The 26,610-nt window shown below is 42.5% G+C and overlaps 3 protein-coding genes across 3 annotated transcripts; 1 reads left to right on the top strand and 2 right to left on the bottom strand.

Moving 5' to 3' along the window:
• Positions 1-2,548: 2,548 nt before the first annotated feature.
• On the top strand, positions 2,549-3,517 carry LOC117315117 (putative K(+)-stimulated pyrophosphate-energized sodium pump). Its single transcript, XM_033869261.1, has one exon. The coding sequence runs from the start codon at positions 2,549-2,551 to the stop codon at positions 3,515-3,517; it is 969 nt and encodes a 322-aa protein (XP_033725152.1).
• Positions 3,518-3,535: 18 nt separating this feature from the next.
• Positions 3,536-12,820, bottom strand: LOC117315118 (adhesive plaque matrix protein-like). Its single transcript, XM_033869262.1, has 4 exons — positions 12,770-12,820; positions 5,072-6,472; positions 3,657-4,943; positions 3,536-3,607 (listed from the first exon to the last, which is right to left on the bottom strand). The coding sequence occupies exons 1-4, from the start codon at positions 12,818-12,820 to the stop codon at positions 3,536-3,538; spliced, it is 2,811 nt and encodes a 936-aa protein (XP_033725153.1).
• An 11,453-nt stretch (positions 12,821-24,273) lies between these two features.
• LOC117315942 (galactoside 2-alpha-L-fucosyltransferase 3-like) lies at positions 24,274-26,275 on the bottom strand. Its single transcript, XM_033870375.1, has one exon. It carries the CDS (start codon positions 26,097-26,099, stop codon positions 25,032-25,034), a length of 1,068 nt encoding a protein of 355 aa, XP_033726266.1. The 5' UTR covers positions 26,100-26,275; the 3' UTR covers positions 24,274-25,031.
• Positions 26,276-26,610: the final 335 nt, after the last annotated feature.

The raw sequence follows: 26,610 nt of genomic DNA on the forward strand, positions 1-26,610 counted from the left end.
CTGGCCATGTCCCTGGCGTTTAGTTGGGAATAAACTTAAGGTTTAAATAGAATCAATCAAAGATGGAAACACGATTTACACATTGCAAATGTTTAATATATACATTACCTCCTTGAATTTTTTTTAAGTGAAAATGTCAAACATCAATCTCACCGATGCCATTTTGATGATTATTGCCACATAAGGGGTAATTCAGACTTGTCATTGATCTAGCTCTAGTTGATTTTGTTATTACAAGCTTATCAATATATAAAAAAAATATAGTTCTATACAATTGATCTGGCACAAACCAAATTTGATAGAAGTTTGTAATAGGACATGACAAAAAAATCAAAGGACTAGCCGATGACTCTGACAAAAATCCTCCAAACTCTGGACGGACACTCTAATATCGTGTTTATATTGAACGGATTTAATGCCCTCAACACTTCATTACGAAATCAAAACGCGATATTACGTAAAAATTATTGTAATTTTACACCACAAGGTGTCATTAAACAAGGAATATACACATTAATAGTTAATTTGAACATTTCAAAAATGTAGACAGCTTTTATTATACTTTGCAGAATTTCGTTGATAATGATGTTTTCAAACTCGTACTGGAACTAATATCCTGTTTACACATTTTGTTTATTGTGAGGTCACTACCTATGTTATTGAAGGAAATTAGTACATGTACTAAAATGATGTACATAATGTGAATTCATTCTACCATCAGCTTTATCATCTATTGGGTTTGGATTGCGTAGTTAATTCTGTATCGGGAGTCTAAATATATTACTGAATAGATCTGTTCCTATTGGTGATTAAATATGTACATGAATTGATAAGGCAATAACGTGCATTTTATTTTTCAGGGGTGATGGAGTGAAATAATTAATATTGATATGAAATACTTGATGCCATTAAGATAATAATTGTCAACATACAAAATCAATACGCGAAATTAGGTATATTCAATTGAAAAATGTATAAATCAATTGTCAATGTATACAGCATTGTTACGTTAAATAAAGGACCAAACACATTTATAATTGATTTCACAATCGAATTGCTGGAATCAATCAATCTGTCGCAGTATAACATTTTATGAACTTCGGGCAAGAAAGATGCTACACAAACAAACTTATACTCAGTATTACTTAACGTTCAGTAAAGATAGGATACAAACTAAACGTAACATTTTTGCGATATAGATATAAACTTTATATGCATAACATGAAACTTGCCGGGTATAAACTTTTATTTTCCTGGGTAATTTTGAATACAGGTGTAAATACATACAACACACAGTTTTACAATACGAACTATAAAAAAAAAAAAATTTAAATTGACAATTTTATGTATAAGTACTTTATTTTGGAAAATGTCAAAAGTACAAAGGAACATTATACTAGGGAACAACCACCAATCAAAAAGACTTGAAGGAACCTCTTAAATCTATAGATAGGCAAAAGTTCCGGCCTGTCACCAGGAGACTTAACAAGAACATACCACAGCCTCCCAAAACACACATAAGCACTCACCACGCGCACGAGAGCTAGGCCGTCCTTAAATGACCTTAGCTGTTAATAGGGTTATTACAACTAACAGTATACGGATACGGATAACGTATACGCATACGTATTTGCAAGGGAGCGTATATTATTTTATTGTCGATACCAAATTACTTTAAATAACAGAAATAAATGCTATTGCAACTACATTTTATATAATGATTAGCTTATATATATAATGTATATGTATATTGTGTGTACTGTATTTTATACACGTTATACATACTCTACAACATGTACATGCATACACACACACACACACGTGTATTGTATTTTCCCGTGCTATCGACACATCGATAGTTATAGCTCCGTGATACACATATGTTATATCGTTCGATGACTATAATGCCAAGGATTCACACGCATACACAGACAATTCAGAACCCAACTTGTTAAATAATGTTTGTGATATTCTACAATCTACTATCTACGACCTTCTGGTGTAATCGTTTCTTTGCATCTACATGTGTATACGGATTTGATCGGAAAAAGAATACTTAGTCTAGTATTTCGATAAAATTGTTGAAATAAGTTATTCATGTCGCTTTAGCAAAATCGTAAGTCAACTTAATTATCACGATATTTGATCATGTTGTAGAACTTTTCATTTCACTTTACGTTATTCTCATCATTAAAGGGGGTTAAAGGTGTAATAGTGTACGGTGCATTGATTTAATTGCCATAATTACTGTAACGTGCCGCGCCAGCTATACAAAAACAACAAAAACAACTGATATTATAAGTTTTCTTAGTAGTGTAATGTATAGGCCACTTCCGAATACCCACTTATTTGATTTCAATCATCAGATGAACTTGACGCAGAGCTGCTACTGCTGCTACTGCTGGTGGTGAAATGTTTTTTTAATTTCTTTTTCATATAATATTTTAATAATTTGTTTTGTAATTTTTCATTTTCCCGTCTTAGATCTTTTCGGGTCTTGGATTTTTTGTTCTCTTTCTTCTTTTTCTTTTCGGCTAGTCGGCCAGCCATGGCAAAGCGCACATCGCCCACCTCTAGGTGGTCGTTGTCAGAGAAATCCGACACGGCGATTGGCGCTGTAGCCCCTGTAGCCATGGTCGGCCTGGTTGCTGTAGCTGTGGTCGGCCTGGTTGCTGTAGCTGTGGGCGGCCTGGTTGCTGTAGCTGTGGGCGGCCTGGTTGCTGTAGCCGTGGTCGGCCTGGTTGCTATAGCCGTGGGCGGCCTGGTTGCTGATGCCGTAGGAGGCCTGGTTGCTATATCCGTGGGCGGCCTGGTTGCTATAGCTGTGGGCGGCCTGGTTGCTGTAGTTGTAGGAGGCCTGGTTGCTATAGCCGTGGGCGGCCTGGTTGCTGTAGCTGTGGGCGGCCTGGTTGCTATAGCCGTGGTCGGCCTAGTTGCTATAGCCGTAGGCGGCCTGGTTGCTGTAGCCGTAGGAGGCCTGGTTGCTATAGCCGTGGGCGGCCTGGTTGCTGTAGCTGTGGGCGACCTGGTTACTGTAGCCGTGGTCGGCCTGGTTGCTGTAGCCGTGGGCGGCCTGGTTGCTGTAGCCGTAGGAGGCCTGGTTGCTGTAGCCATGGTCGGCCTGGTTGCTGTAGCCGTGGGCGGCCTGGTTGATGTAGCCGTAGGAGGCCTGGTTGCTATAGCCGTGGGCGGCTTGGTTGCTGTAGCTGTGGGCGGCCTGGTTACTGTAGCCGTGGTCGGCCTGGTTGCTGTAGCTGTGGGAAGCCTGGTTGCTGTAGCCGTAGGAGGCCTGGTTGCTATAGCCGTGGGCGGCCTGGTTGCTGTAGCCGTAGGAGGCCTGGTTGCTATATCCGCGGGCGACCTGGTTGCTGTAGCCGTGTGCGGCATGGTTGCTGTAGCCGTAGGAGGCCTGGTTGTTATAGCCGTGGGCGGCCTGGTTGCTGTAGCCGTAGGAGGCCTGGTTGCTATAGCCGTGGGCGGCATGGTTGCTGTAGCCGTAGGAGGCCTGATGCTATAGCCGTGGTCGGCCTGGTTGCTATAGCCGTGGGCGGCCTGGTTGCTGTAGCCGTAGGAGGCCTGGTTGCTGTAGCTGTGGGCGTCCTGGTTGCTGTAGCCGTAGGAAGCCTGGTTGCTATAGCCGTGGGTGGCCTGGTTGCTGTAGCCGTAGGAGGCCTGGTTGCTATAGCCGTGGGCGGCCTGGTTGCTGTAGCCGTAGGAGGCCTGGTTGCTATAGCCGTGGGCGACCTGGTTGCTGTAGCCGTAGGAGGCCTGGTTGCTGTAGCTGTGGGAGTCCTGGTTGCTGTAGCCGTAGGAGGCCTGGTTGCTATAGCCGTGTGCGGCCTGGTTGCTGTAGCCGTAGGAGGCCTGGTTGCTATAGCCGTGGGCGGCATGGTTGCTGTAGCCGTAGGAGGCCTGATGCTATAGCCGTGGTCGGCCTGGTTGCTATAGCCGTCGGAGGCCTCGTTGCTGTAGCCGTAGGAGGCCTGGTTGCTGTAGCCGTAGGAGGCCTCGTTGCTGTAGCCTTGGTCGGCCTGGTTGCTGTAGCCGTAGGAGGCCTCGTTGCTGTAGCCGTGGTCGGCCTGGTTGCTGTAGCCGTAGGAGGCCTCGTTGCTGTAGCCGTAGCAGGCCTGGTTGCTGTAGCTGTGGGCGTCCTGGTTGCTGTAGCCGTAGGAAGCCTGGTTGCTATAGCCGTGGTCGGCCTGGTTGCTGTAGCCGTAGGAGGCCTGGTTGCTATAGCCGTGGGCGGCCTGGTTGCTGTAGCCGTAGGAGGCCTGGTTGCTATAGCCGTGGGCGGCCTGGTTGCTGTAGCCGTGGGCGGCCTGGTTGCTGTAGCCGTAGGAGGCCTGGTTGCTATAGCCGTAGGCGGCCTGGTTGCTATAGCCGTGGGCGGCCTGGTTGCTGTAGCCGTAGGAGGCCTGGTTGCTATAGCCGTGGGCGACCTGGTTGCTGTAGCCGTAGGAGGCCTGGTTGCTGTAGCTGTGGGCGTCCTGGTTGCTGTAGCCGTAGGAGGCCTGGTTGCTATAGCCGTGTGCGGCCTGGTTGCTGTAGCAGTAGGAGGCCTGGTTGCTATAGCCGTGGGCGGCATGGTTGCTGTAGCCGTAGGAGGCCTGGTTGCTGTAGCCGTGGTCGGCCTGGTTGCTATAGCCGTGGGCGGCCTGGTTGCTGTAGCTGTGGGCGGCCTGGTTGCTGTAGCTGTGGGCGGCCTGGTTGTTGTAGCCGTGGTCGACCTGGTTGCTATAGCCGTGGTCGGCCTGGTTGCTGTAGCCGTAGGAGGCCTGGTTGCTATAGCCGTGGGTGGCTTGGTTGCTAATGCCGTAGGAGGCCTGGTTGCTATATCCGTGGGCGGCCTGGTTGCTATAGCTGTGGGCGGCCTGGTTGCTGTAGTTGTAGGAGGCCTGGTTGCTATAGCCGTGGGCGGCCTGGTTGCTGTAGCTGTGGGCGGCCTGGTTGCTATAGCCGTGGTCGGCCTAGTTGCTATAGCCGTGGGCGGCCTGGTTGCTGTAGCCGTAGGAGGCCTGGTTGCTATAGCCGTGGGCGGCCTGGTTGCTGTAGCTGTGGGCGGCCTGGTTACTGTAGCCGTGGTCGGCCTGGTTGCTGTAGCCGTGGGCGGCCTGGTTGCTGTAGCCGTAGGAGGCCTGGTTGCTGTAGCCATGGTCGGCCTGGTTGCTGTAGCCGTGGGCGGCCTGGTTGATGTAGCCGTAGGAGGCCTGGTTGCTATAGCCGTGGGCGGCTTGGTTGCTGTAGCTGTGGGCGGCCTGGTTAGTGTAGCCGTGGTCGGCCTGGTTGCTGTAGCTGTGGGAAGCCTGGTTGCTGTAGCTGTAGGCGGCCTGGTTGCTGTAGCCGTAGGAGGCCTGGTTGCTGTAGCTGTGGGCGTCCTGGTTGCTTTAGCCGTGTGCGGCCTGGTTGCTGTAGCCGTAGGAGGCCTGGTTGCTGTAGCCATGGTCGGCCTGGTTGCTATAGCCGTAGGAGGCCTGGTTGCTATAGCCGTGGGCGGCCTGGTTGCTGTAGCCGTAGGAGGCCTGGTTGCTATATCCGCGGGCGACCTGGTTGCTGTAGCCGTGTGCGGCCTGGTTGCTGTAGCCGTAGGAGGCCTGGTTGCTATAGCCGTGGGCGGCCTGGTTGCTGTAGCTGTGGGCGGCCTGGTTGCTATAGCCGTGGTCGGCCTAGTTGCTGTAGCCGTGGGCGGCCTGGTTGCTGTAGCCGTAGGAGGCATGGTTGCTGTAGCCATGGTCGGCCTGGTTGCTGTAGCCGTGGGCGGCCTGGTTGCTGTAGCCGTAGGAGGCCTGGTTGCTATAGCCGTGGGCGGCCTGGTTGCTGTAGCTGTGGGCGGCCTGGTTACTGTAGCCGTGGGCGGCCTGGTTGCTGTAGTCGTATAGGCCTGGTTGCTGTAGCCGTAGGAGGCCTGGTTGCTATAGCCGTGGGCGGCCTGGTTGCTGTAGCCGTAGGAGGCCTGGTTGCTGTAGCTGTGGGCGTCCTGGTTGCTGTAGCCGTAGGAGGCCTGGTTGCTATAGCCGTGGGCGTCCTGGTTGCTATAGCCGTAGGAGGCCTGGTTGCTATAGCCGTGGGCGGCCTGGTTGCTGTAGCCGTAGGAGGCCTGGTTGCTGTAGCTGTGGGCGTCCTGGTTGCTGTAGCCGTAGGAGGCCTGGTTGCTGTAGCTGTGGGCGTCCTGGTTGCTGTAGCCGTAGGAGGCCTGGTTGCTATAGCCGTGGGCGGCCTGGTTACTGTAGCCGTAGGAGGCCTGGTTGCTGTAGCCATGGTCGGCCTGGTTTCTGTAGCCATGGTCGGCCTGGTTGCTGTAGCCGTGGGCGGCCTGGTTGCTGTAGCCGTAGGAGGCATGGTTGCTGTAGCCATGGTCGGCCTGGTTGCTGTAGCCGTGGGCGGCCTGGTTGCTGTAACCGTAGGAGGCCTGGTTGCTGTAGCTGTGGGCGGCCTGGTTGCTGTAGCCGTAAGAGGCCTGGTTACTCTGTACACTCTACCGTTACTATGTATACTCTATACATAGTAATTGAAACAATTAAGTGTGAAGAGTTTTCAAATCGGTTACAGGGATCTGTTACAATTGTATGTGCACGTTTGTAATATTTTATAACATGAGTAATAATATAACCTACCCCTACTATGTACACTCTACCCCTTCTATGTACACTCTACCCCTTACTATGTACATGTACTCTCTACCCCTACTATGTACACTCTACTCTTACTATGTACACTCTACCCTTACTATGTACACTCTACCCTTACTATGTACACTCTACACCTACTATGTACACTCTACCCTTACTATGTACACTTTACCCCTACTATGTACACTCTACACCTACTATGTACACTCTACCCCTACTATGTACACTCTGCCCTTACTATGTACACTTTACCCCTTACTATGTACACTATACCCTTACTATGTACACTCTACCCTTACTATGTACATGTACACCTACTATGTACACTCTACCCCTTACTATGTACACTCTACCCCTTACTATGTACACTCTACCCCTTACTATGTACACTCTACCCCTACTATGTACACTCTACCCCTACTATGTACACTCTACCCCTACTATGTACACTCTACCCCTACTATGTACACTTTACACCTACTATGTACACTTTACCCCTACTATGTACACTCTACCCCTACTATGTACACTTTACCCCTACTATGTACACTCTACCCCTACTTTGTACACTCTACCCCTTACTATGTACACTCTCCCCCCTACTATGTACACTCTACCCCTCTACTATGTACACTCTCCCCCTACTATGTACACTCTACCCCTACTATGTACACTTTACCCCTACTATGTACACTCTACCCCTACTATGTACACTCTACCCCTTACTATGTACACTCTACCCTACTATGTACACTCTACCCTACTATGTACACTCTACACTTACTATGTACACTCTACCCCTACTATGTACACTCTACCCCTACTGTGTACACTCTACCTCTACTATGTACACTACCCTTTCTATGTACACTCTACCCCTACTATGTACACTCTACCCCTACTATGTACACTCTACCCCTACTATGTACACTACCCTTTCTATGTACACTCTACCCCTACTATGTACACTCTACCCCTTACTATGTACACTCTACCCCTACTATGTACACTCTACCCTACTATGTACACTCTACCCCTACTATGTACACTCTACCCTTACTATGTACACTCTACCCTTACTATGTACACTCTACCCCTTACTATGTACACTCTACCCTTACTATGTACACTCTACACTTCCCGGCATGTACACCACCCTTTTTGACATCAAAACCCCAGTACACTTACCCTACATCACTCACCCCTACTATGTACACTTCCCACTAGTAATTTACCCTACTAGTAATTTTCCCCCCAAAATAGTACATTTACCCAATAGTACACCTCCCCCCATTGTACATTTTCCCCCTTATTTTACACCCCCCTTTTTACAGTACATTTACCCCAAGACACTCACAAAAGACCCCCCACCCCAAGACCCCACCCAAGGGACACCACCCAAGGGGAACACCCCAAGACCCCTCACCCCACATGAACCTTTCCCCATTGACACACCCCATTATGAACGTCCCCCTACTTGTAAAATGAACCACCCTACAGGCTCCCCCTTAATGTAATTTCCCAACAGAAATTTAAACCCAAAGTAATTACCCAACATTTACACTCTACCCACAGAATTACCCAAAATTTCTCTCCTACTATTAACCCTTACCCAAAGGGGGACCCCCTCCCCCTATAGGGGAAACTTACCCAAATTTACATCCCCTACAGAAGGGCCCTACATGTAAAACCCCAAATTTAAACCCTCCCACATGTAACCTCCCCCCAATGTACCTCTACCCACAAACTCCCCCCTACTAGACACCTCCCCCACAGAATTTCCCCTAGGGGGGACACTTCCCCCCCTCCGTACAAACCCACTTGAAAAATCACCCCAATGTCCAAAAAACTACTTGACCCCCCAAACATTGTAAAATTATACAGTAACCAACCTCCCCCTATATGTACACCCTACCCTAATATGTAACTCTCCCCCTTAAGTACACTCTACCCAAGACACCACCCCACAGACATTACCCCTATAGTACATCTACCCCTACTAGTACATTTCCCCCTACTATTACACTACCCCTAAGTACATTACCAATGACTCCCCCTATATGTACACTCCCCCACATGTACACTTTTACCCCATAGTACTTTTACCCACAGTAACCTTTCCCCCAAACTAGTACACTCTACCCCCTACTATGTACACTTCTACCCCTACTATGTACCCTCTACCCCTACTATGTACACTCTACCCCTACTATGTACACTCTACCCCTTACTATGTACACTCTACCCCTACTTTGTACAATCTACCCCTTACTATGTACACTCTACCCCTACTATGTACACTCTACCCCTACTATGTACACTCTACCCCTTACTATGTACACTCTACCCCTACTATGTACACTCTACACCTACTATGTACACTCTACCCCTTACTATGTACACTCTACCCCTACTATGTACACTCTACCCTTACTATGTACACTCTACCCCTTACTATGTACACTCTACCCCTTACTATGTACACTCTACCCTACTATGTACACTCTACCCCTACTTTGTACACTCTACCCCTACTTTGTACACTCTACCCCTTACTATGTACACTCTACCCCTTACTATGTACACTCTACCCTTACTATGTACACTCTACCCCTACTTTGTACACTCTACCCCTTACTATGTACAATCTACCCCTACTATGTACACTCTACCCTTACTATGTACACTCTACCCCTACTTTGTACAATCTACCCCTTACTATGTACAATCTACCCCTTACTATGTACACTCTACCCTTACTATGTACACTCTACCCCTACTATGTACACTCTACCCCTACTATGTACACTCTACCCTTACTATGTACACTCTACCCTTACTATGTACACTCTACCCCTACTATGTACACTCTACCCCTACTATGTACACTCTACCCCTACTATGTACACTTTACCCCTAATATGTACACTCTACCCTTACTATGTACACTCTACCCCTACTATGTACACTTTACCCCTAATATGTACACTCTACCCCTACTATGTACACTCTACCCCTACTATGTACACTCTACCCCTTACTATGTACACTCTACCCCTACTTTGTACAATCTACCCCTTACTATGTACACTCTACCCCTTACTATGTACACTATACCCTACTATGTACACTCTACCCCTTACTATGTACACTCTACCCCTACTATGTACACTCTACCCCTTACTATGTACACTCTACCCCTTACTATGTACACTCTACCCCTACTATGTACACTCTACCCTTACTATGTACACTCTACCCTTACTATGTACACTCTACCCCTACTATGTACACTCTACCCCTTACTATGTACACTCTACCCCTACTATGTACACTTCTACCCTACTATGTACACTCTACCCCTACTATGTACACTCTACCCCTACTATGTACACTCTACCCCTACTATGTACACTCTACCCCTACTATGTACACTTTACCCCTACTATGTACACTCTACCCCTACTATGTACACTCTACCCCTTACTATGTACACTCTACCCCTACTATGTACACTCTACCCCTACTATGTACACTCTACCCCTTACTATGTACACTCTACCCCTACTATGTACACTCTACCCCTACTATGTACACTCTACCCCTACTATGTACACTCTACCCCTACTATGTACACTTTACCCCTACTATGTACACTCTACCCCTACTATGTACACTCTCCCCTTACTATGTACACTCTCCCCTACTATGTACACTCTACCCCTACTATGTACACTCTACCCCTACTATGTACGCTCTACCCTTACTATGTACACTCTACCCCTACTATGTACACTCTACCCCTACTATGTACACTTTACCCCTAATATGTACACTCTACCCCTACTATGTACACTCTACCCCTACTATGTACACTCTACCCCTTACTATGTACACTCTACCCCTACTTTGTACAATCTACCCCTTACTATGTACACTCTACCCCTTACTATGTACACTATACCCTACTATGTACACTCTACCCCTTACTATGTACACTCTACCCCTACTATGTACACTCTACACCTTACTATGTACACTCTACCCCTTACTATGTACACTCTACCCCTACTATGTACACTCTACCCTTACTATGTACACTCTACCCCTTACTATGTACACTCTACCCTTACTATGTACACTCTACCCTTACTATGTACACTCTACCCCTACTTTGTACACTCTACCCCTACTTTGTACAATCTACCCCTTACTATGTACACTCTACCCCTTACTATGTACACTCTACCCTTACTATGTACACTCTACCCCTACTTTGTACAATCTACCCCTTACTATGTACAATCTACCCCTTACTATGTACACTCTACCCTTACTATGTACACTCTACCCCTACTATGTACACTCTACCCCTACTATGTACACTCTACCCTTACTATGTACACTCTACCCTTACTATGTACACTCTATCCCTACTATGTACACTCTACCCCTACTATGTACACTCTACCCCTACTATGTACACTTTACCCCTAATATGTACACTCTACCCTTACTATGTACACTCTACCCCTACTATGTACACTTTACCCCTAATATGTACACTCTACCCCTACTATGTACACTCTACCCCTACTATGTACACTCTACCCCTTACTATGTACACTCTACCCCTACTTTGTACAATCTACCCCTTACTATGTACACTCTACCCCTTACTATGTACACTATACCCTACTATGTACACTCTACCCCTTACTATGTACACTCTACCCCTACTATGTACACTCTACCCCTTACTATGTACACTCTACCCCTTACTATGTACACTCTACCCCTACTATGTACACTCTACCCTTACTATGTACACTCTACCCTTACTATGTACACTCTACCCCTACTATGTACACTCTACCCCTACTATGTACACTCTACCCCTACTATGTACACTTTACCCCTAATATGTACACTCTACCCCTACTATGTACACTCTACCCCTACTATGTACACTCTACCCCTACTATGTACACTTTACCCCTACTATGTACACTTTACCCCTACTATGTACACTCTACCCCTACTATGTACACTCTACCCCTACTATGTACACTCTACCCCTACTATGTACACTTTACAAAATTGGTTTTCAAAATTTTGAAGGGAGGCTATGAGTCAACTGCATCACGTGGTCTGTTGTCAATAAAGCAAGAGAGAAGGACCCGAGGGCATACACTCAGCCTTGAAAATACTCGTTCACTCAATGAATTGGGGACAGTTTGAACTCTTTACCAGAAAATGTAGTTCAAGCCCAAAATCAGGTTCGAAAACCGTCTGGACAAATTTTGGAGTAACGTCATGACATACACACTAATATATCTTTGTTTGAATATTACATGGACTATGATCTGAACATAGAGGCAATTATGCTTGCGTTCAGAATATACTAAGTTGTACTAAATTAATACAACGGCTTGCAGTTTATGGGACGATAATGCTCAATTACTGTTGGTAAGGTTAAAAATAGTGACAATGCCATAGAGTGGTAAATAATTGTGTAGGCATAAATCCATTTATTTATTCAAATATATACAGTCTTATTGGTATTTCACACCAAGTTCAAAGCATTGCTTTCTATCTACGATAAAAGTGATATATCACATTTTCTTCAATACCAAAGATGTTATTTCAGCAACAATTAAGGACAACGCTGAGAAGAAAAACATTCGTCATTAGAGCTGTAAAATTATGGAACAGTCTTCCAAAAGAAAAAATATAAACACTATTAAAAAGATTAGATTAAATATGGGAAAATTAGGACATATAGTTACATGTATAAGGCAACCATAGCTTGAAAAAACACAAATTGCAGAATTCGTTTGAGTCCAGTGAAGAGGAGCTTATTCTGTTCCTGTTTTTCTTGAGATCTGTCATAGTTTATCACTGCATGGTAACCTTGTGTCCTTATAGAGGCTGTCTTGTCTGACATTTCATTATACCTGATAATTCCATGCATGTTTTCTGTTTTTGAACATTAGTCACCGGATGTTAAGTGTATAAATATTTATTTACGTATTCATTCCATTCGTGCCGATGTATAATGAATGAAGATGTTAACACCCGATTCTTGAAAATAATCACAGCTTTTCTTTTTCAGCCTCAAACAGCTCATTAGTCTGACTTACTGGGCCATCCTCACGTGTGACTGTGTTTGCACCTTCGCCTTTGTTTGTCATTGAACCTATAGTTAAAAAGACGATAACTCCAGATTTAATGTTGCAATAAATCTCGTAAGCGCTCCCAAGAGAAAAGATTCTGGACAAATCGCGATATTTGCTGTATATCCCATCCTCTCATACTGGATATACCACTTTCAAATATGAACCATGCGTCATTTTTACCTTAACTCTTTATGAGGAGATGTGTCACACTTTGATGTATGTTTGTCTTCTCACATGAAGGTAACTTTGCCAGCATGCCCACAGCGTTGAGTATCCTTGACATCAATATTTTTTTAAGGGGAGATGCATATTCGTAATTGTAAATATATTACTTTACCATTGTTCAATAATGTACATATTTAATTTGCAATATAACACATTATACATTAATTAACGTAATAAATATCATAAATGATGTTTTTAATAAAAAAAGTGTTTTTTCATTAAATGTCCTATTAAACAATATGAACTTGTTTCTCTCTGGCATAATAGAATGGTCCAGATGACCTACTCCGCCATACATTATATCGCGCCAACAAAATTCTTCGTAATGGGAACCTCAGGAATACATATTTAAAGTTTTAGAATAGAATTGAAAGACGAAAGAAAGGATGTCCGTTTAAGACTCGCACTCAAACAACCGGAGGTAATTTCATCGACTGTTACACATAATAATTGGGACTTTGAAGATGCTATGGTCAGTAATACATGGGCAATATTAGAAGATGTTCAAGATGTCTGCATTACCAATCCCTGCTAGTAGCACTGTGGCTGATTCAATACTGAAGCTGATGCTGATTCAGTGCTGATTAAATGCTGATGCAGTATCCAAACTATTTATGTGTTACAAAGCATGGCTTTTAGATGGCGCAGCAGCCATAAAAAATGTTCAGGAATTAGCAAAATTTGACATAGATATTTGGACCTTGTTATCAAGATGAGGTGTTTGGACAGATCCTAGATATAAAAGTAAATGATAAAACAATTGTGTAGAGATGAAAATGATTGATGAGTATGGACAAAACGTGAAATAATGCTATGAGTGTATTTTATTGAAAGTGCGACAACTGTACACACACCAATGCCTCGCTAAACTCGTGATTTTGCAAATTTTGAAAAATAGTGACTTTATAAATTTTGAAAAAAACTAACTCTAGTGAACGAAATACCATATACAACGATAGTGTGTAACTATTCATATGGGAGACTACAGACGTCATAAGTCAAAGTGATTTTTAGTATGAATATAACTTCAGATTACCTCATACCGCAGCCTCCCAAAACACACATACGCACTCACCACACAGTAAACTAACCCCGAGGGTATCGCAGATATATGTTATACTGGGGTTTTATTTGTTCAAAATAGCTACGGGCATATAAGGACGGTTTTCTGAATCTAATTTGATTTAACAACTGGCAGCTTTAGGGAACAACCAACCAATTGAAAAAATATATTTTTGAAACAGCCCCTGTGTATAGAAAGTTGAGCCAAGGATAAAATGTCTGGCAGCTATTGATTGGCCAGTATGTTATGAAGTGAGAAAATAGATATGTAGCCTGATAGGTTACTATCAAGAAGAAATGTTGATATAAATTTCGTAAGTCCGATTGGTTTTTTTCCCAAAAGTTCACGTAATAATAGTAAACAGGTAAACATTTAAGATTTTTGAGAATTTTTACTGCGAAATTCACCTATTTTAAAAATGGCTACCCTGGAGAAAATTTGAGCTGAAGGACCCAACTTTTTTTTTGATTAGGTGTTATATCAGACCCTAAACTTTTGTTATAAACCATAATCGTCATATTCAATTCAAGAATTTGAATGAAATAATCCAAAACGTTAACACTAAAGTCTATGGGAAAACAATTGGTTGGTTGGTCTCTTTAAGAGTACCCTATAATGAAACATCATAATAAAGATCCATCAACTCTAGTCAAACTGAATATGTAGAAATAGAACCTCACAGTCGTGTAAAAGACGTTTAAGACATGTGCATACAAATTCAGAATCAGTCATGATGATAATATTTGTACCAGTTTCACTCAAATTATCAAACCTAGGAGAAGACAGCTGTTAACCACAGGCGTCAGATTTCCCCTACGCCTATTTTATCAAAGGGACTACTTTTTTCCTTTTCAATAAATACTAATTAGAATCATACGCCTGTGCTTTAGTTAAGCCATTGTTCTCCTATTGAACCCCTCCTCTGTCAAACACAATGCGATACATTTTATCCATTCAAATGTAACGAGAACAGATAAACTACTATAGTTACGAAAGCCTATTAGGGTCATTTTGAAAAGTAAAATAAAAAAAAAAAACCCAAAAAAAATTTTTTTTTTAGCGTAGCCCTTCACCCCAGCATGCTACAGACCCAATATCAACTCCCTGGGACTCTTGGTTATTGAGAAGAAGTTGTTTGAAGATTTTAGCCTTTTTGACCCCTGTGACCTTGAATGAAGGTCAAGGTCATTCATTTGAACAAAATTGGTAGCCCTTTACCCCAGCATGCTACAGACCCAATATCAAGTCCCTGGGACTCTTGGGTATTGAGAAGAAGTCGTTAAAAGATTTTAGCCTTTTTGACTCCTGTGACCTTGAATGAAGGTCAAGGTCATTCATTTGAACAAACTTGGTAGCCCTTCACCCCAGCATGCTACAGACCCAATATCAAGTCCCTGGGTCTTTTGGCTATTGAGAAGAAGTCGTCTAATTTTTTTTTAGCCTTTTTGACTCCTGTGACCTTGAATGAAAGTCAAGGTCATTCATTTGAACAAACTTGGTAGCCCTCTACCCCAGTATGCTACAGACCCAATATCAACTCCCTGGGACTGTTGGTTGTTGAGAAGAAGTCGTTTGAAGATTTTAGCCTTTTTGACTCCTGTGACCTTGAATGAAGGTCAAGGTCATTCATTTGAACAAACTTGGTAGCCCTTCACCCCAGCATGCTACAGGCCCAATATTAGGTCTCTAGGCCTTTTGGTTATTGAGAAGAAGTTGCTTGAATGGAAAGTTGACGCCGGACGGACGGCCGGACGGCCGGACGGACGACGGACGGACGACGGACGCCGCGCCACGGCATAAGCTCACTTGCCCTTCGGGCAGGTGAGCTAAAAAACCAAAACTTTGCATGGGCACTGATTCCTGTCTGGTGAAATGTTGACAGTTACATAACACAATACAAGAGGCCCAATGGGCCTGTATCGCTCACCTGGCTCTACAGCAACTTTGAAGTTGATGAGGTCATTTCTAAAGATACTATGTTGATTACCTCTTTATTCAAATAGCATTGTAAGCTAGTTTTATTCATATTAAACATTTTCTAGTCCTTCATTCCAGCATTCTATTGGCCTAATATCAGGTCTTGGAGGCTCTTGGCTATCGCAAATTTCACCCGTGACCTTGAATGTAGGTCAAGGTCATTTATTTGAACAAAATTGGTAGCCCTTCAACCCAGCATGCTACAGGCCCAATATCAAGTCCCTGGGCCTCTTGGTTATTGAGAAGAAGTCGTTTGAAGATTATAGCCTATTTGACCCATGTGACCTTGAATGCAGGTCAAGGTCATTTATTTGAACAAACTTTGTAGCCCTTCACCCCAGCATGCTACAGGCCCAATATCAAGTCCCTGGGCCTCGTGGTTATTGAGAAGAAGTCGTTTGAAGATTATAGCCTATTTGACCCATGTGACCTTGAATGAAGGTGAAGGTCATTTATTTGAACAAACTTTGTAGCCCTTCAACCCAGCAAGCTACAGACCCAATATCAAGTCCCTGGGCCTCTTGGTTATTGAGAAGAAGTCGTTTGAAGATTATAGCCTATTTGACCCATGTGACCTTCAGTGAAGGTGAAGGTCATTTATTTGAACAAACTTTGTAGCCCTTCACCCCAGCAAGCTACAGGCCCAATATCAAGTCCCTGGGCCTCATGGTTATTGAGAAGAAGTCGTTTGAAGATTATAGCCTATTTGACCCATGTGACCTTCAATGAAGGTGAAGGTCATTTATTTGAACAAACTTTGCAGCCCTTCACTCCAGCATGCTACATGCTCAATATCAAGTCCCTGAGCCTCTTGGTTATTGAGAAGAAGTCGTTTGAAGATTATAGCCTATTTGACCCATGTGACCTTGAATGAAGGTCAAGGTCATTTATTTGAACAAACTTTGTAGCCCTTCACCCCAGCATGCTACAGGCCCAATATTAAGTCCCTGGGCCTCTTGGTTATTGAGAAGAAGTTGTTTAAATGAAAAAGTTGACGCCGGACGGCCGGACGGACGGACGGCCGGACAGACGGACGGACGGACGACGGACGCCGCACCATGGCATAAGCTCACTTGCCCTTCGGGCAGGTGAGCTAAAAACAATAATACCTTGTTATGACAGGACAAACATGAATACCCTCAGCCCACAGGGATTTAGCACAAATTCCCATACCAGGGCCCGGTTCATGCTAGAATGAATATTCATACCCTGCCTACACTGCTCTCCGTAACCATCTGTCAGAAATTGTCCGTCCGTCGTCCAGAGCTACGTTATCGCTGCTAGGTTCATGCATACGTGAACTCAAAAAAAATTCACCAAAAAGTCTTGGAGAAGTCTTTTTTCCTGTCATTTTAATAACGTAGAAATCGTACAAACCTGATTTATCTCAACACCAAAGACCAAAGAACTTAAGGAATTGTCAAGGCATTTATGGCAAAGAATTCCAACACTTATCCAGGCAAGAACTTACATTCAAAGAATTTGGTTTGTTTGTTTTTGTTTAACGTCATATTAACAGCCAGGGTCATTTAAGGACGTGCCAGGTTTTGGAGGTGGAGGAAAGCCGGAGTACCCGGAGAAAAACCACCGGCCTACGGTCAGTACCTGGCAACTGCCCCACGTAGGTTTCGAACTTGTAACCCAGAGGTGGAGGGCTAGTGTTAAAGTGTCGGGACACCTTAACCCCTCGGCCACCGCGGCCTCTAAATATTTACATTAACAAGAGGCCCATGGGCCTTAACGGTCATCTGACTTACACTTACAGCAGGGACACACCCCTCAATCCAGCATTATTACCATAAATTATTTATCGCAGCCAGTTATGTTTTAGATCAAATTTGGTTTTTATCCATTTAGCTTGTCCAGGAAGAGCAGCATCATAAAGCAAAATTTAAGCCAAGTTCCCATTTTTGGGGCATGCCCCTCTGTCCCAATGAGTCGGACAAGACTCATTTATATTAATTAGGATTGCCTTTCCCCAATGATGTTTCATACTAAATATGGTTGTAATCAATTAAGGCATTAAGGAGGAATTGCACTTTTAAGAAATGTTTAACCTAAGCGCTCCTTTTGCCCCATCTTTTTTTCCCCAGGGGTCAGACCTGTCTCATTAACAAGAGATCCCAGAGGGATCTTGGCGCCCACCATTGAATGATCTTCATAGGTTCCATGTCAAATTGATCTTTTCTCTACTTTTCCCTTCATTTTACTAATCTGTGCAAATTGAGACATCCCCCCAGTACTTTTCAAACAAGGGAATCCTAGCTATATAAAAAATTTGAGATTTAACGATAATGGCTGTTTGTTTGTCAGGTTGTTTTCAGGACAGACTGGTCCGAAAATGCAATACAAGGGACCAAGGGGAACCTACTTATGAAATTTGAGAAAGATAACTTCAGTACTTTCTCAGAAATAGCGATAACAAACTTCAACTGTCAAAATCCAAGATGGCTGCCTGTCGGCCATGTTGTTTTCAGATTGGTCTCAAAATGCAATATGCATAACTAATGCAATATGCATAACTAGGCACCAAGGGGAACCTAGATATGAAATTTGAGAAAGATCCCTTCAGTGCTTTCTCAGAAATAGTGATAACAAACTTCAATTTTCAAAATCCAAGATGGCTGCCTGTCTGCCATGTTGTTATCCGATTGGTCTCAAAATGCAATATGCATAACTAGGCACCAAGGGGAACCTTCATATGAAATTTGAGAAAGATCCCTTCAGTACTTTCTCAGAAATAGCGATAACAAACTTCAACTGTCAAAATCCAAGATGGCTGCCTGTCGGCCATGTTGTTTTCCGATTAGTAACTCTCAAATCGCAATATGCATAACTAGGCACCAAGGGGAACCTTCATATGAAATTTGAGAAAGATCCCTCCAGTTCTTTCTCAGGAATAGCGATAACAAACTTCAACAGTCAAAATCCAAGATGGCTGCCTGTCGGCCATGTTGTTTTTCGATCGGTCCCAAAATGCAATATGCATAACTAGACACCAAGGGGAACCTAGATATGAAATTTCAGGAAGATCCCTTCAGTACTTTCTCAGAAATAGAGATAACAAACTTCAATTGTCAAAATCCAAGATGGCTGCCTGTCGGCCATGTTGTTTTCCGATCGGTCCCAAAACGCAATATGCATAACTAGGCACCAAGGGAAACTTACATATGCAATTTGAGAAAGATCCATTCAGTACATTCTCAGAAATAGCGATAACAAACTTCAATTGTCAAAATCCAAGATGGCTGCCTGTCGGCCATGTTGTTTTCGGATTGGTCTCAAAACGCAATATGCATAACTAGGCACCAAGGGAAACCTACATATGAAATTTCAGAAAGATCCATTCAGTACTTTCTCAGAAATAGTGGTAACAAACTTCAATTGTCAAAATCCAAGATGACTGCCTGTCGGCCATGTTGTTTTCCGATTAGTCTCAAATCGCAATATGCATAACTAGGCACCAAGGGGAACCTACATATGAAATTTGAGAAAGATCCCTTCAGTACTTTCTCAGAAATAGCGATAACAAACTTCAATTGTCAAAATCCAAGATGGCTGCCTGTCGGCCATGTTGTTATCCGATTGGTCTCAAAACGCAATATGCATAACTAGGCACCAAGGGAAACCTTCATATGAAATTTGAGAAAGATCCCTTCAGTACTTTCTCAGAAATAGCGATAACAAACTTCAATTGTCAAAATCCAAGATGGCTGCCTGTCGGCCATGTTGTTATCCGATTGGTCTCAAAACGCAATATGCATAACTAGGCACCAAGGGAAACCTTCATATGAAATTTGAGAAAGATCCCTTCAGTACTTTCTCAGAAATAGCGATAACAAACTTCAATTGTCAAAATCCAAGATGGCTGCCTGTCGGCCATTTTGTTTTCCGATTGGTCTCAAATCGCAATATGCATAACTAGGCACCAAGGGGAACCTACATATGAAATTTGAGAAAGATCCATTCAGTACTTTCTCAGAAATAGCGATAACAAACTTCAATTGTCAAAATCCAAGATGGCTGCCTGTCAGCCATGTTGTTATCCGATTGGTCTCAAAACGCAATATGCATAACTAGGCACCAAGGGGAACCTTCATATTAAATTTGAGAAAGATCCCTTCAGTACTTTCTCAGAAATAGCGATAACAAACTTCAATTGTCAAAATCCAAGATGGCTGCCTGTCGGCCATGTTGTTATCCGATTGGTCTCAAAACGCAATATGCATAACTAAGTACCAAGGGAAACCTTCATATGAAATTTGAGAAAGATCCCTTCAGTACTTTCTCAGAAATAGCGATAACAAACTTCAATGGTCAAAATCCAAGATGGCTGCCTGTCGGCCATGTTGTTTTCCGATTGGTCTCAAAACGCAATATGCATAACTAGGCACCAAGGGGAACCTACATATGAAATTTGAGAAAGATCCCTTCAGTACTTTCTGAGAAATAGCGATAACAAGAATTGTTTACGGACGGACGGACGGACGGACGACGGACCACGGACGCAGGGCGATTTGAACAGCCCACCATCTGATGATGGTGGGCTAAAAATATGATTGCCGTCACCTTATGTTTCACATCAAATTAGGTTGTAATCCACCAAAAGGTTAGGGAGGATTAGGATTTAACAGCAAACATTCACCAAAGTTCCCTTTTTGGGGCCCTGCCCCTCAGGCCCCAGGGGTCACACTAGCCTCGTTTATATAAAATATGACCACCCTTCCCAAAGGATGTTTCACACCATATTTCGTATTAATCCAGCGAAGGGTTAGAGAGAAGTAGGATTTATAGCAAAAATTCAACAAAGTTCCCCTTTTGGGGCCCCGCCCCTCTGGCCCTAGGGGTCAAACCAGCCTCATTTATATAAAATATGATTGTCCTCCTCCAATGATGTTTCACACCAAATTTGGTAATAATTCACTATGGGGGTTAGGAGGAGTAATATTTTAAAGCAAAATTTCATCAAAGTTCCCCTTTTGGGGCCCTGCCCTTCTTGCCCCAGGGGCCACACCAGCCTAATTTATATAAAATATGACCACCATCCCCCAATGATGTTTCACACCATATCTTGTTGAAATCCACCAAAGGGTTAAGGAGGAGTAGGATTTTATAGCAAAATTTCATCAAAGTTCCCCTTTTGGGGCCCGCCCCTCTGGCCCCAGGGGCCACACCTGCCTCATTTATGTAAAATATGACCACCCTCCCCCAATGATGTTTCACACAATATCTGGTTGAAATCCACCAAAGGGTTAAGGACGAGTAGGATTTTATAGCAAAATTTCATCAAAGTTCCCTTTTTTGGGCCCGTCACTCTGGCCCCAGGGCTCACACCAGTATCATTTATATAAAATATGACCACCCTCCCCCAATGATGTTTCACACCAAATTTAGTTGTAATCCACCAAAGGGTAAAGAAGGAGTAGGATTTTATAGCAAATATCCACCAAAGTTCCCTATTTGGGGCCCGGCCCCTCTGGCCCCAGAGGTCAGACCAGCCACGTTTATATAAGATATGATTGTCCTCCTCCAACGACGTTCCACACCAAATTTCGTAATAATCTACTTTTGAGTTTTGGAGGAGTAGTATTTTAAAGCAAAATTTCATCAAAGTTGCCCTTTTGGGGCCCTGCACCTCTGGCCCCAGGGGTCACACTAGCCTCATTTATATAAAATATGACCGCCCTCCCCAAATGATGTTTCACAACATATCTGGTTGAAATCCACTAAAGGGTTAAGGAGTAGTAGGATTTTATAGCAAAATTTCATCAAAGTTCCCCATTTGGGGCCCCGCCCCTCAGGCCCTAAGGGTCACACCAGCCTCATTTATATAAAATATGACCGCCTCCCCAAATGATGTTTTACAACATATCTGGTTGAAATCCACTAAAGGGTTAAGGAGGAGTAGGATTTTATAGCAGAATTTCATCAAAGTTCCCCTTTTGGGGCCCCCGCCCCTCAGGCCCCAGGGGTCACACCAACTTCATTTATATAAAATATGACCGCCCTCCCCCTATGATGTTTCACACCAAATTTAGTTGTAATCCACCCAAGGGTAAAGGAGGAGTAGGATTTTATAGCAATATTCACCTAAGTTCCCTTTTTGGGGCCCCGCCCCTCTGGCCCCAGGGGTCACACCAGCCTCATTTATATAAAATATGATTGCCCTCCCCCAATGATGCTTCAAACCAAATTTGGAAGTAATCCACCTAAGCGTTAAGGAGGAGTAGCATTTTGAAACAAAAAGTTTACGGACGGCGCACGGCACACGACGACAGACGAAGCACAATGACTATAGGTCATCCTGACCCTTTGGGTCAGATGACCTAAAAAAACCTTTATATCTGTGGGAACCATGTTTCGGTTATGATTGTGTTCCAATATTCACTTTTTTTCAGCAAATTCCAGGAGTTTAAGTGGCAGCACAATAGAAAAAAATGAGACTCCGGTCTCTGTTTGGTGGGAGAATAAAAGTTATCATCGTCTTCAATAGTGTCTATGTCATATCATGCGTAGTAATAATATAAAATTCATATAAAAACCAACAACAAATTAAAAGATGAACACAATTATTGCTAGTCAACAGCGAAATACTGTAAACATACATATCTTCTGGTAGGATGTTGAGAGGCTTTCATGGAGCTTAAGAAACTTGGTTGTGGCTGGGGATGAAGACTTCGTGAAGAAGGGAGTAGTGTAAAAGTTGAGAGGTCATTGTATGAACTAGCTCAGACTAGCAGGAACTCCCCGTTAACCTAGTGATAAGCTGTTTGGCATGAGAGTAAGAGGTTGATAGTTCGAGGTCGAGTCTATAGGCGGGTATTTTTAATTTCTTCTTCCGGGGATCCTATTACACAGTAATCCAAAAACATTACATCAAATTGTGATCTGTGTTAAGATCCAAATTCAGCACCAATAAATGCAAGTTAATAAGTGAACATACAAAATCATGTAAGGTGAAAATAACATGCCAGTCAAAAGTCATATATCTATTAATAGATCTAAATATATCTATGTAACATTATATAAAATCAAGCTCAGCACCAATAAATGCAAGTTAACAAGCAAGCATACATAACTATATAAGATGAAAACAATGAATGCCAGCCAGGAGGGAATATATTTATATTGTATTAAGAAATATCAAACATGACCAGCGTGTTAATATCCAAGCTGAGTACCATTAAATACAAGTACATTATACAAGTTAAATAATACAAGTGTAGTGGGACTGGACTGGGCGCCAATTTTGTAACAGGAGAGGAGAAAATGTAGCGGCCAGACCGGGGTTTGAACCCGGGACCTCAGAACACTAGCCGGATGCTCTACCAATTGAGCTACCTAGTCACCGATGATCGACCCAGTCCAGTCCCACTACACAAGTTACAAGTGTGAACAAACAAGTACAAATTCAACAAAATTGATTCCAGTCGACAGGTAATTATTTACAGGTATCCTCGACTGGTCACAATATTTCAGTATTAGGTCCACCAGGTAGTTATGGTTATAAATAGAACTAAGAAATATCAATTTAATATGACAAGTGGCTGATAATGATTCAAAATCAAATATGCAAACCACCAAATGATAAATATAATACAATGGTTTCCAGCCTATATATATGTAACAGAGCACATGATTAATTAAATTTAAATCACTGCCTCCGCTAGGGATCGAACCCGGAACCTCTGGCTTACTAGTCTTACGCTCAACCGATCGAGCTAAAGAGAAGATCTCTCTAGCCGAGAGGTATATTGCGGCTAGTATTTACCAAGGTTACATATATATATTTCAATTTCTACTCAAGTTGGACTCAATGAAACTAACAAACTTAATCTGTTTCATTTGCTCATGAATTTGACCAGATTAACACTGAGCAGTGCGTATGAATACATGGTTAAAATCCTTCTGCGGAATGATTTCACTTTTTTGTTATAAACATGGAATAATTATTAAAGTTATCAAATTTACAATGTATTCTTGTATTTTAAGAAAGACCAGGTATGCTAAATACTTCTGTTTTGACAACATAATGCTGTTTTTAATCCTAATATTGCGGAATATTTTACTCCACCGACTAGACATGCATAATCCGGAACTCCTCAGGCTTTTCCGCATTTGGACTTGCACAAGCTTCGAGACATTAATATCTAGACCGAATTCTATTCGAAAAAAACCCAATTGAAATATAAGGATTTTCGCAGTTCATTAAATTTGTCTCCAGAGCAACTCAATTCATGAGCCCATGAAATTGACCAAATCAAGATTCAATCCTTAAATAAATACATAAAACATGTTTCTTAGGGTCTGAATTTACTTTCCATTCCTAATTGTGTATATATATATACATATTATTATTTTTTTCCATGACATCATCAAAATATTCAAAAGAAAATTAAATATGGTATTTTCATTTTAGAACACAAAATCCAGCCTCCAATGGGACTAATAGTTTTATGTTTCAAAAGGGATCACAAAATTATCTGAGGTCACAACTAGTACTGATGCCCATCATTTTGTCTGTAAAATCTGTCAATTATGTACATACAGCAACTTATTTGAAAAAAAAAACTGTTAACAAGAACCTGTGGTAATATACAAGAAGAGCACCATTGAATGCAAAAATATATCAGGTGGATAAAAAAATCAATAATAGACACAGGTTCTAGTCACAAGTTATTATCTATTTTGTAAAGCGCAATACACGTATAAAGTAATCCAAAGGAATCCAGAACCTGTGTCAGTAACTTAATATCTGGGCACAGGAGCCGGACTCATTTTATAAATAATAACATATAAGAGTACATCTCATTTATATGTATACTCTTATATGTTTTTATTTTATAAAACGTCGGGCACCTGTGATCTGGGTAATATCTTACTGACAAACGATAGCCAAGTGTCACAGTATAATGTTACATGCTTTTAGATCAGGGAGTTAAAATGTGTAGGAAAAATAAATCAAAATATCATTATCACAGTAAATATCAACAAATAGGTCACAAGATTTCTATTGTAGAAATTATATGATCCTGTATCAATGGCAACCCAGGCAGGTGGGTAAAAATCGACAGGATCAAATTCACCATAAAGATGGCTGCCATGTTCGGGGAAGCTTTTGTAATATACTGTATGACCACCAGCCAGCCAGGCCCCCCACCAGCCATATGTTCCCGTGGTTATAATGGAATGGTTGCACATGCTCAGTATGGCTATATCTACAAACTGATGATTTTTCGGAATGACAACAGTATCAGGTCCAGTTAAATGTTTTTTACACCATACATAATCATCAGACACGACCAGAAATGTTATCGTTCTACCAGTAAATTTCTTCCGCATATAATTCATGGCATTGTTTATGTACTCCAACGGTGCAGATTTAAATCCGAGTTTTGTAGAACTTGGAATCATCATATCGGTCCGTCTAACGTGAACACTTATATATATAGATGAATTAGAGTTACTGCCCTTGTATTTTAGAAAAATCTTCCTTGCATCATCATATATATTTGGCCAAAATGTAAATTCTTTTCGAATTTCTGATTCGTAGCCTTCAAAATATTTCCACGACTGAAAATACTGTTTCAGTGTTAAATTCACTCTGGGCATATTTTCCGTGCTACGATCATACTTACAAGGATATTGTTCTTCAAAATCCTCCATACAAACCGGTTTCCAGGGCATTGTATGTTGTAGCTTAAAAATGGAGGAAAGACTGCTATATCTACTAATGAATGGTTGGCGATTATTTTTCATAGCGATTCCAAGTAGTGATGCATATGCAAACATCCAGTTACCAAGACGACCGTGGAGAGAGAAGGTGACATAGAGTGGAGAATGATGGGTTCGATGGGCCTCCTTTTCCCGATGAAGGACACATTTTGAGTAATTGTCGTCCCAGATTTTCCTTATGGAATGGATGTGGAATATCGACGGGACAACCTGTATCATTGACAACCAGACATACAGAGATGTACTGACTGTCCCAACCAGCAGGATTACACACGTTTTGTAGTGTGTCTTCATCGCCGAGTCCTGACACAGTTTTCAGTCTGTTTGTCATATCTGCTCATAGATAGTTAAACACATTGTTATTCAACAAGAAAATGTCCGCCTCTGAATTGAACCATCTGAAAAATAAATAACAACCGTATTTACAACCACAAAGGTTTTGTTTTTTGTTACATTTTTACCAGTGAAATATATCAAAATTATTAATTCTATAAGAGTGATATTTTTCAATAGTGAAAAATTTCATTTTTCTGATGTTACCAGTGAAATATATAGAGGATATCTAACAGTGCCTTCAGTAATACCAAATATATTTCACGAGTGGGGCTAATATTTTGATATTTTTCACGAGTGCGCAGCACGAGTGAAAAATATCAAAATATTGGCCCCACGAGTGAAATATGTTTGGTTTTACTGAAGACACTGTTAGATATTCTGTTTATTACATTTTTTATCAACGAAAATCCTACCCCGTATGCTAACTAGGACTACAGTGATAATTTGTAAACAAAAAAAGTAGTTTCCC

The sequence above is a fragment of the Pecten maximus genome, chromosome 17 (genome assembly GCF_902652985.1).
Source record: "Pecten maximus chromosome 17, xPecMax1.1, whole genome shotgun sequence".
NCBI classification, from domain to species: Eukaryota; Metazoa; Mollusca; class Bivalvia; order Pectinida; family Pectinidae; genus Pecten; species Pecten maximus.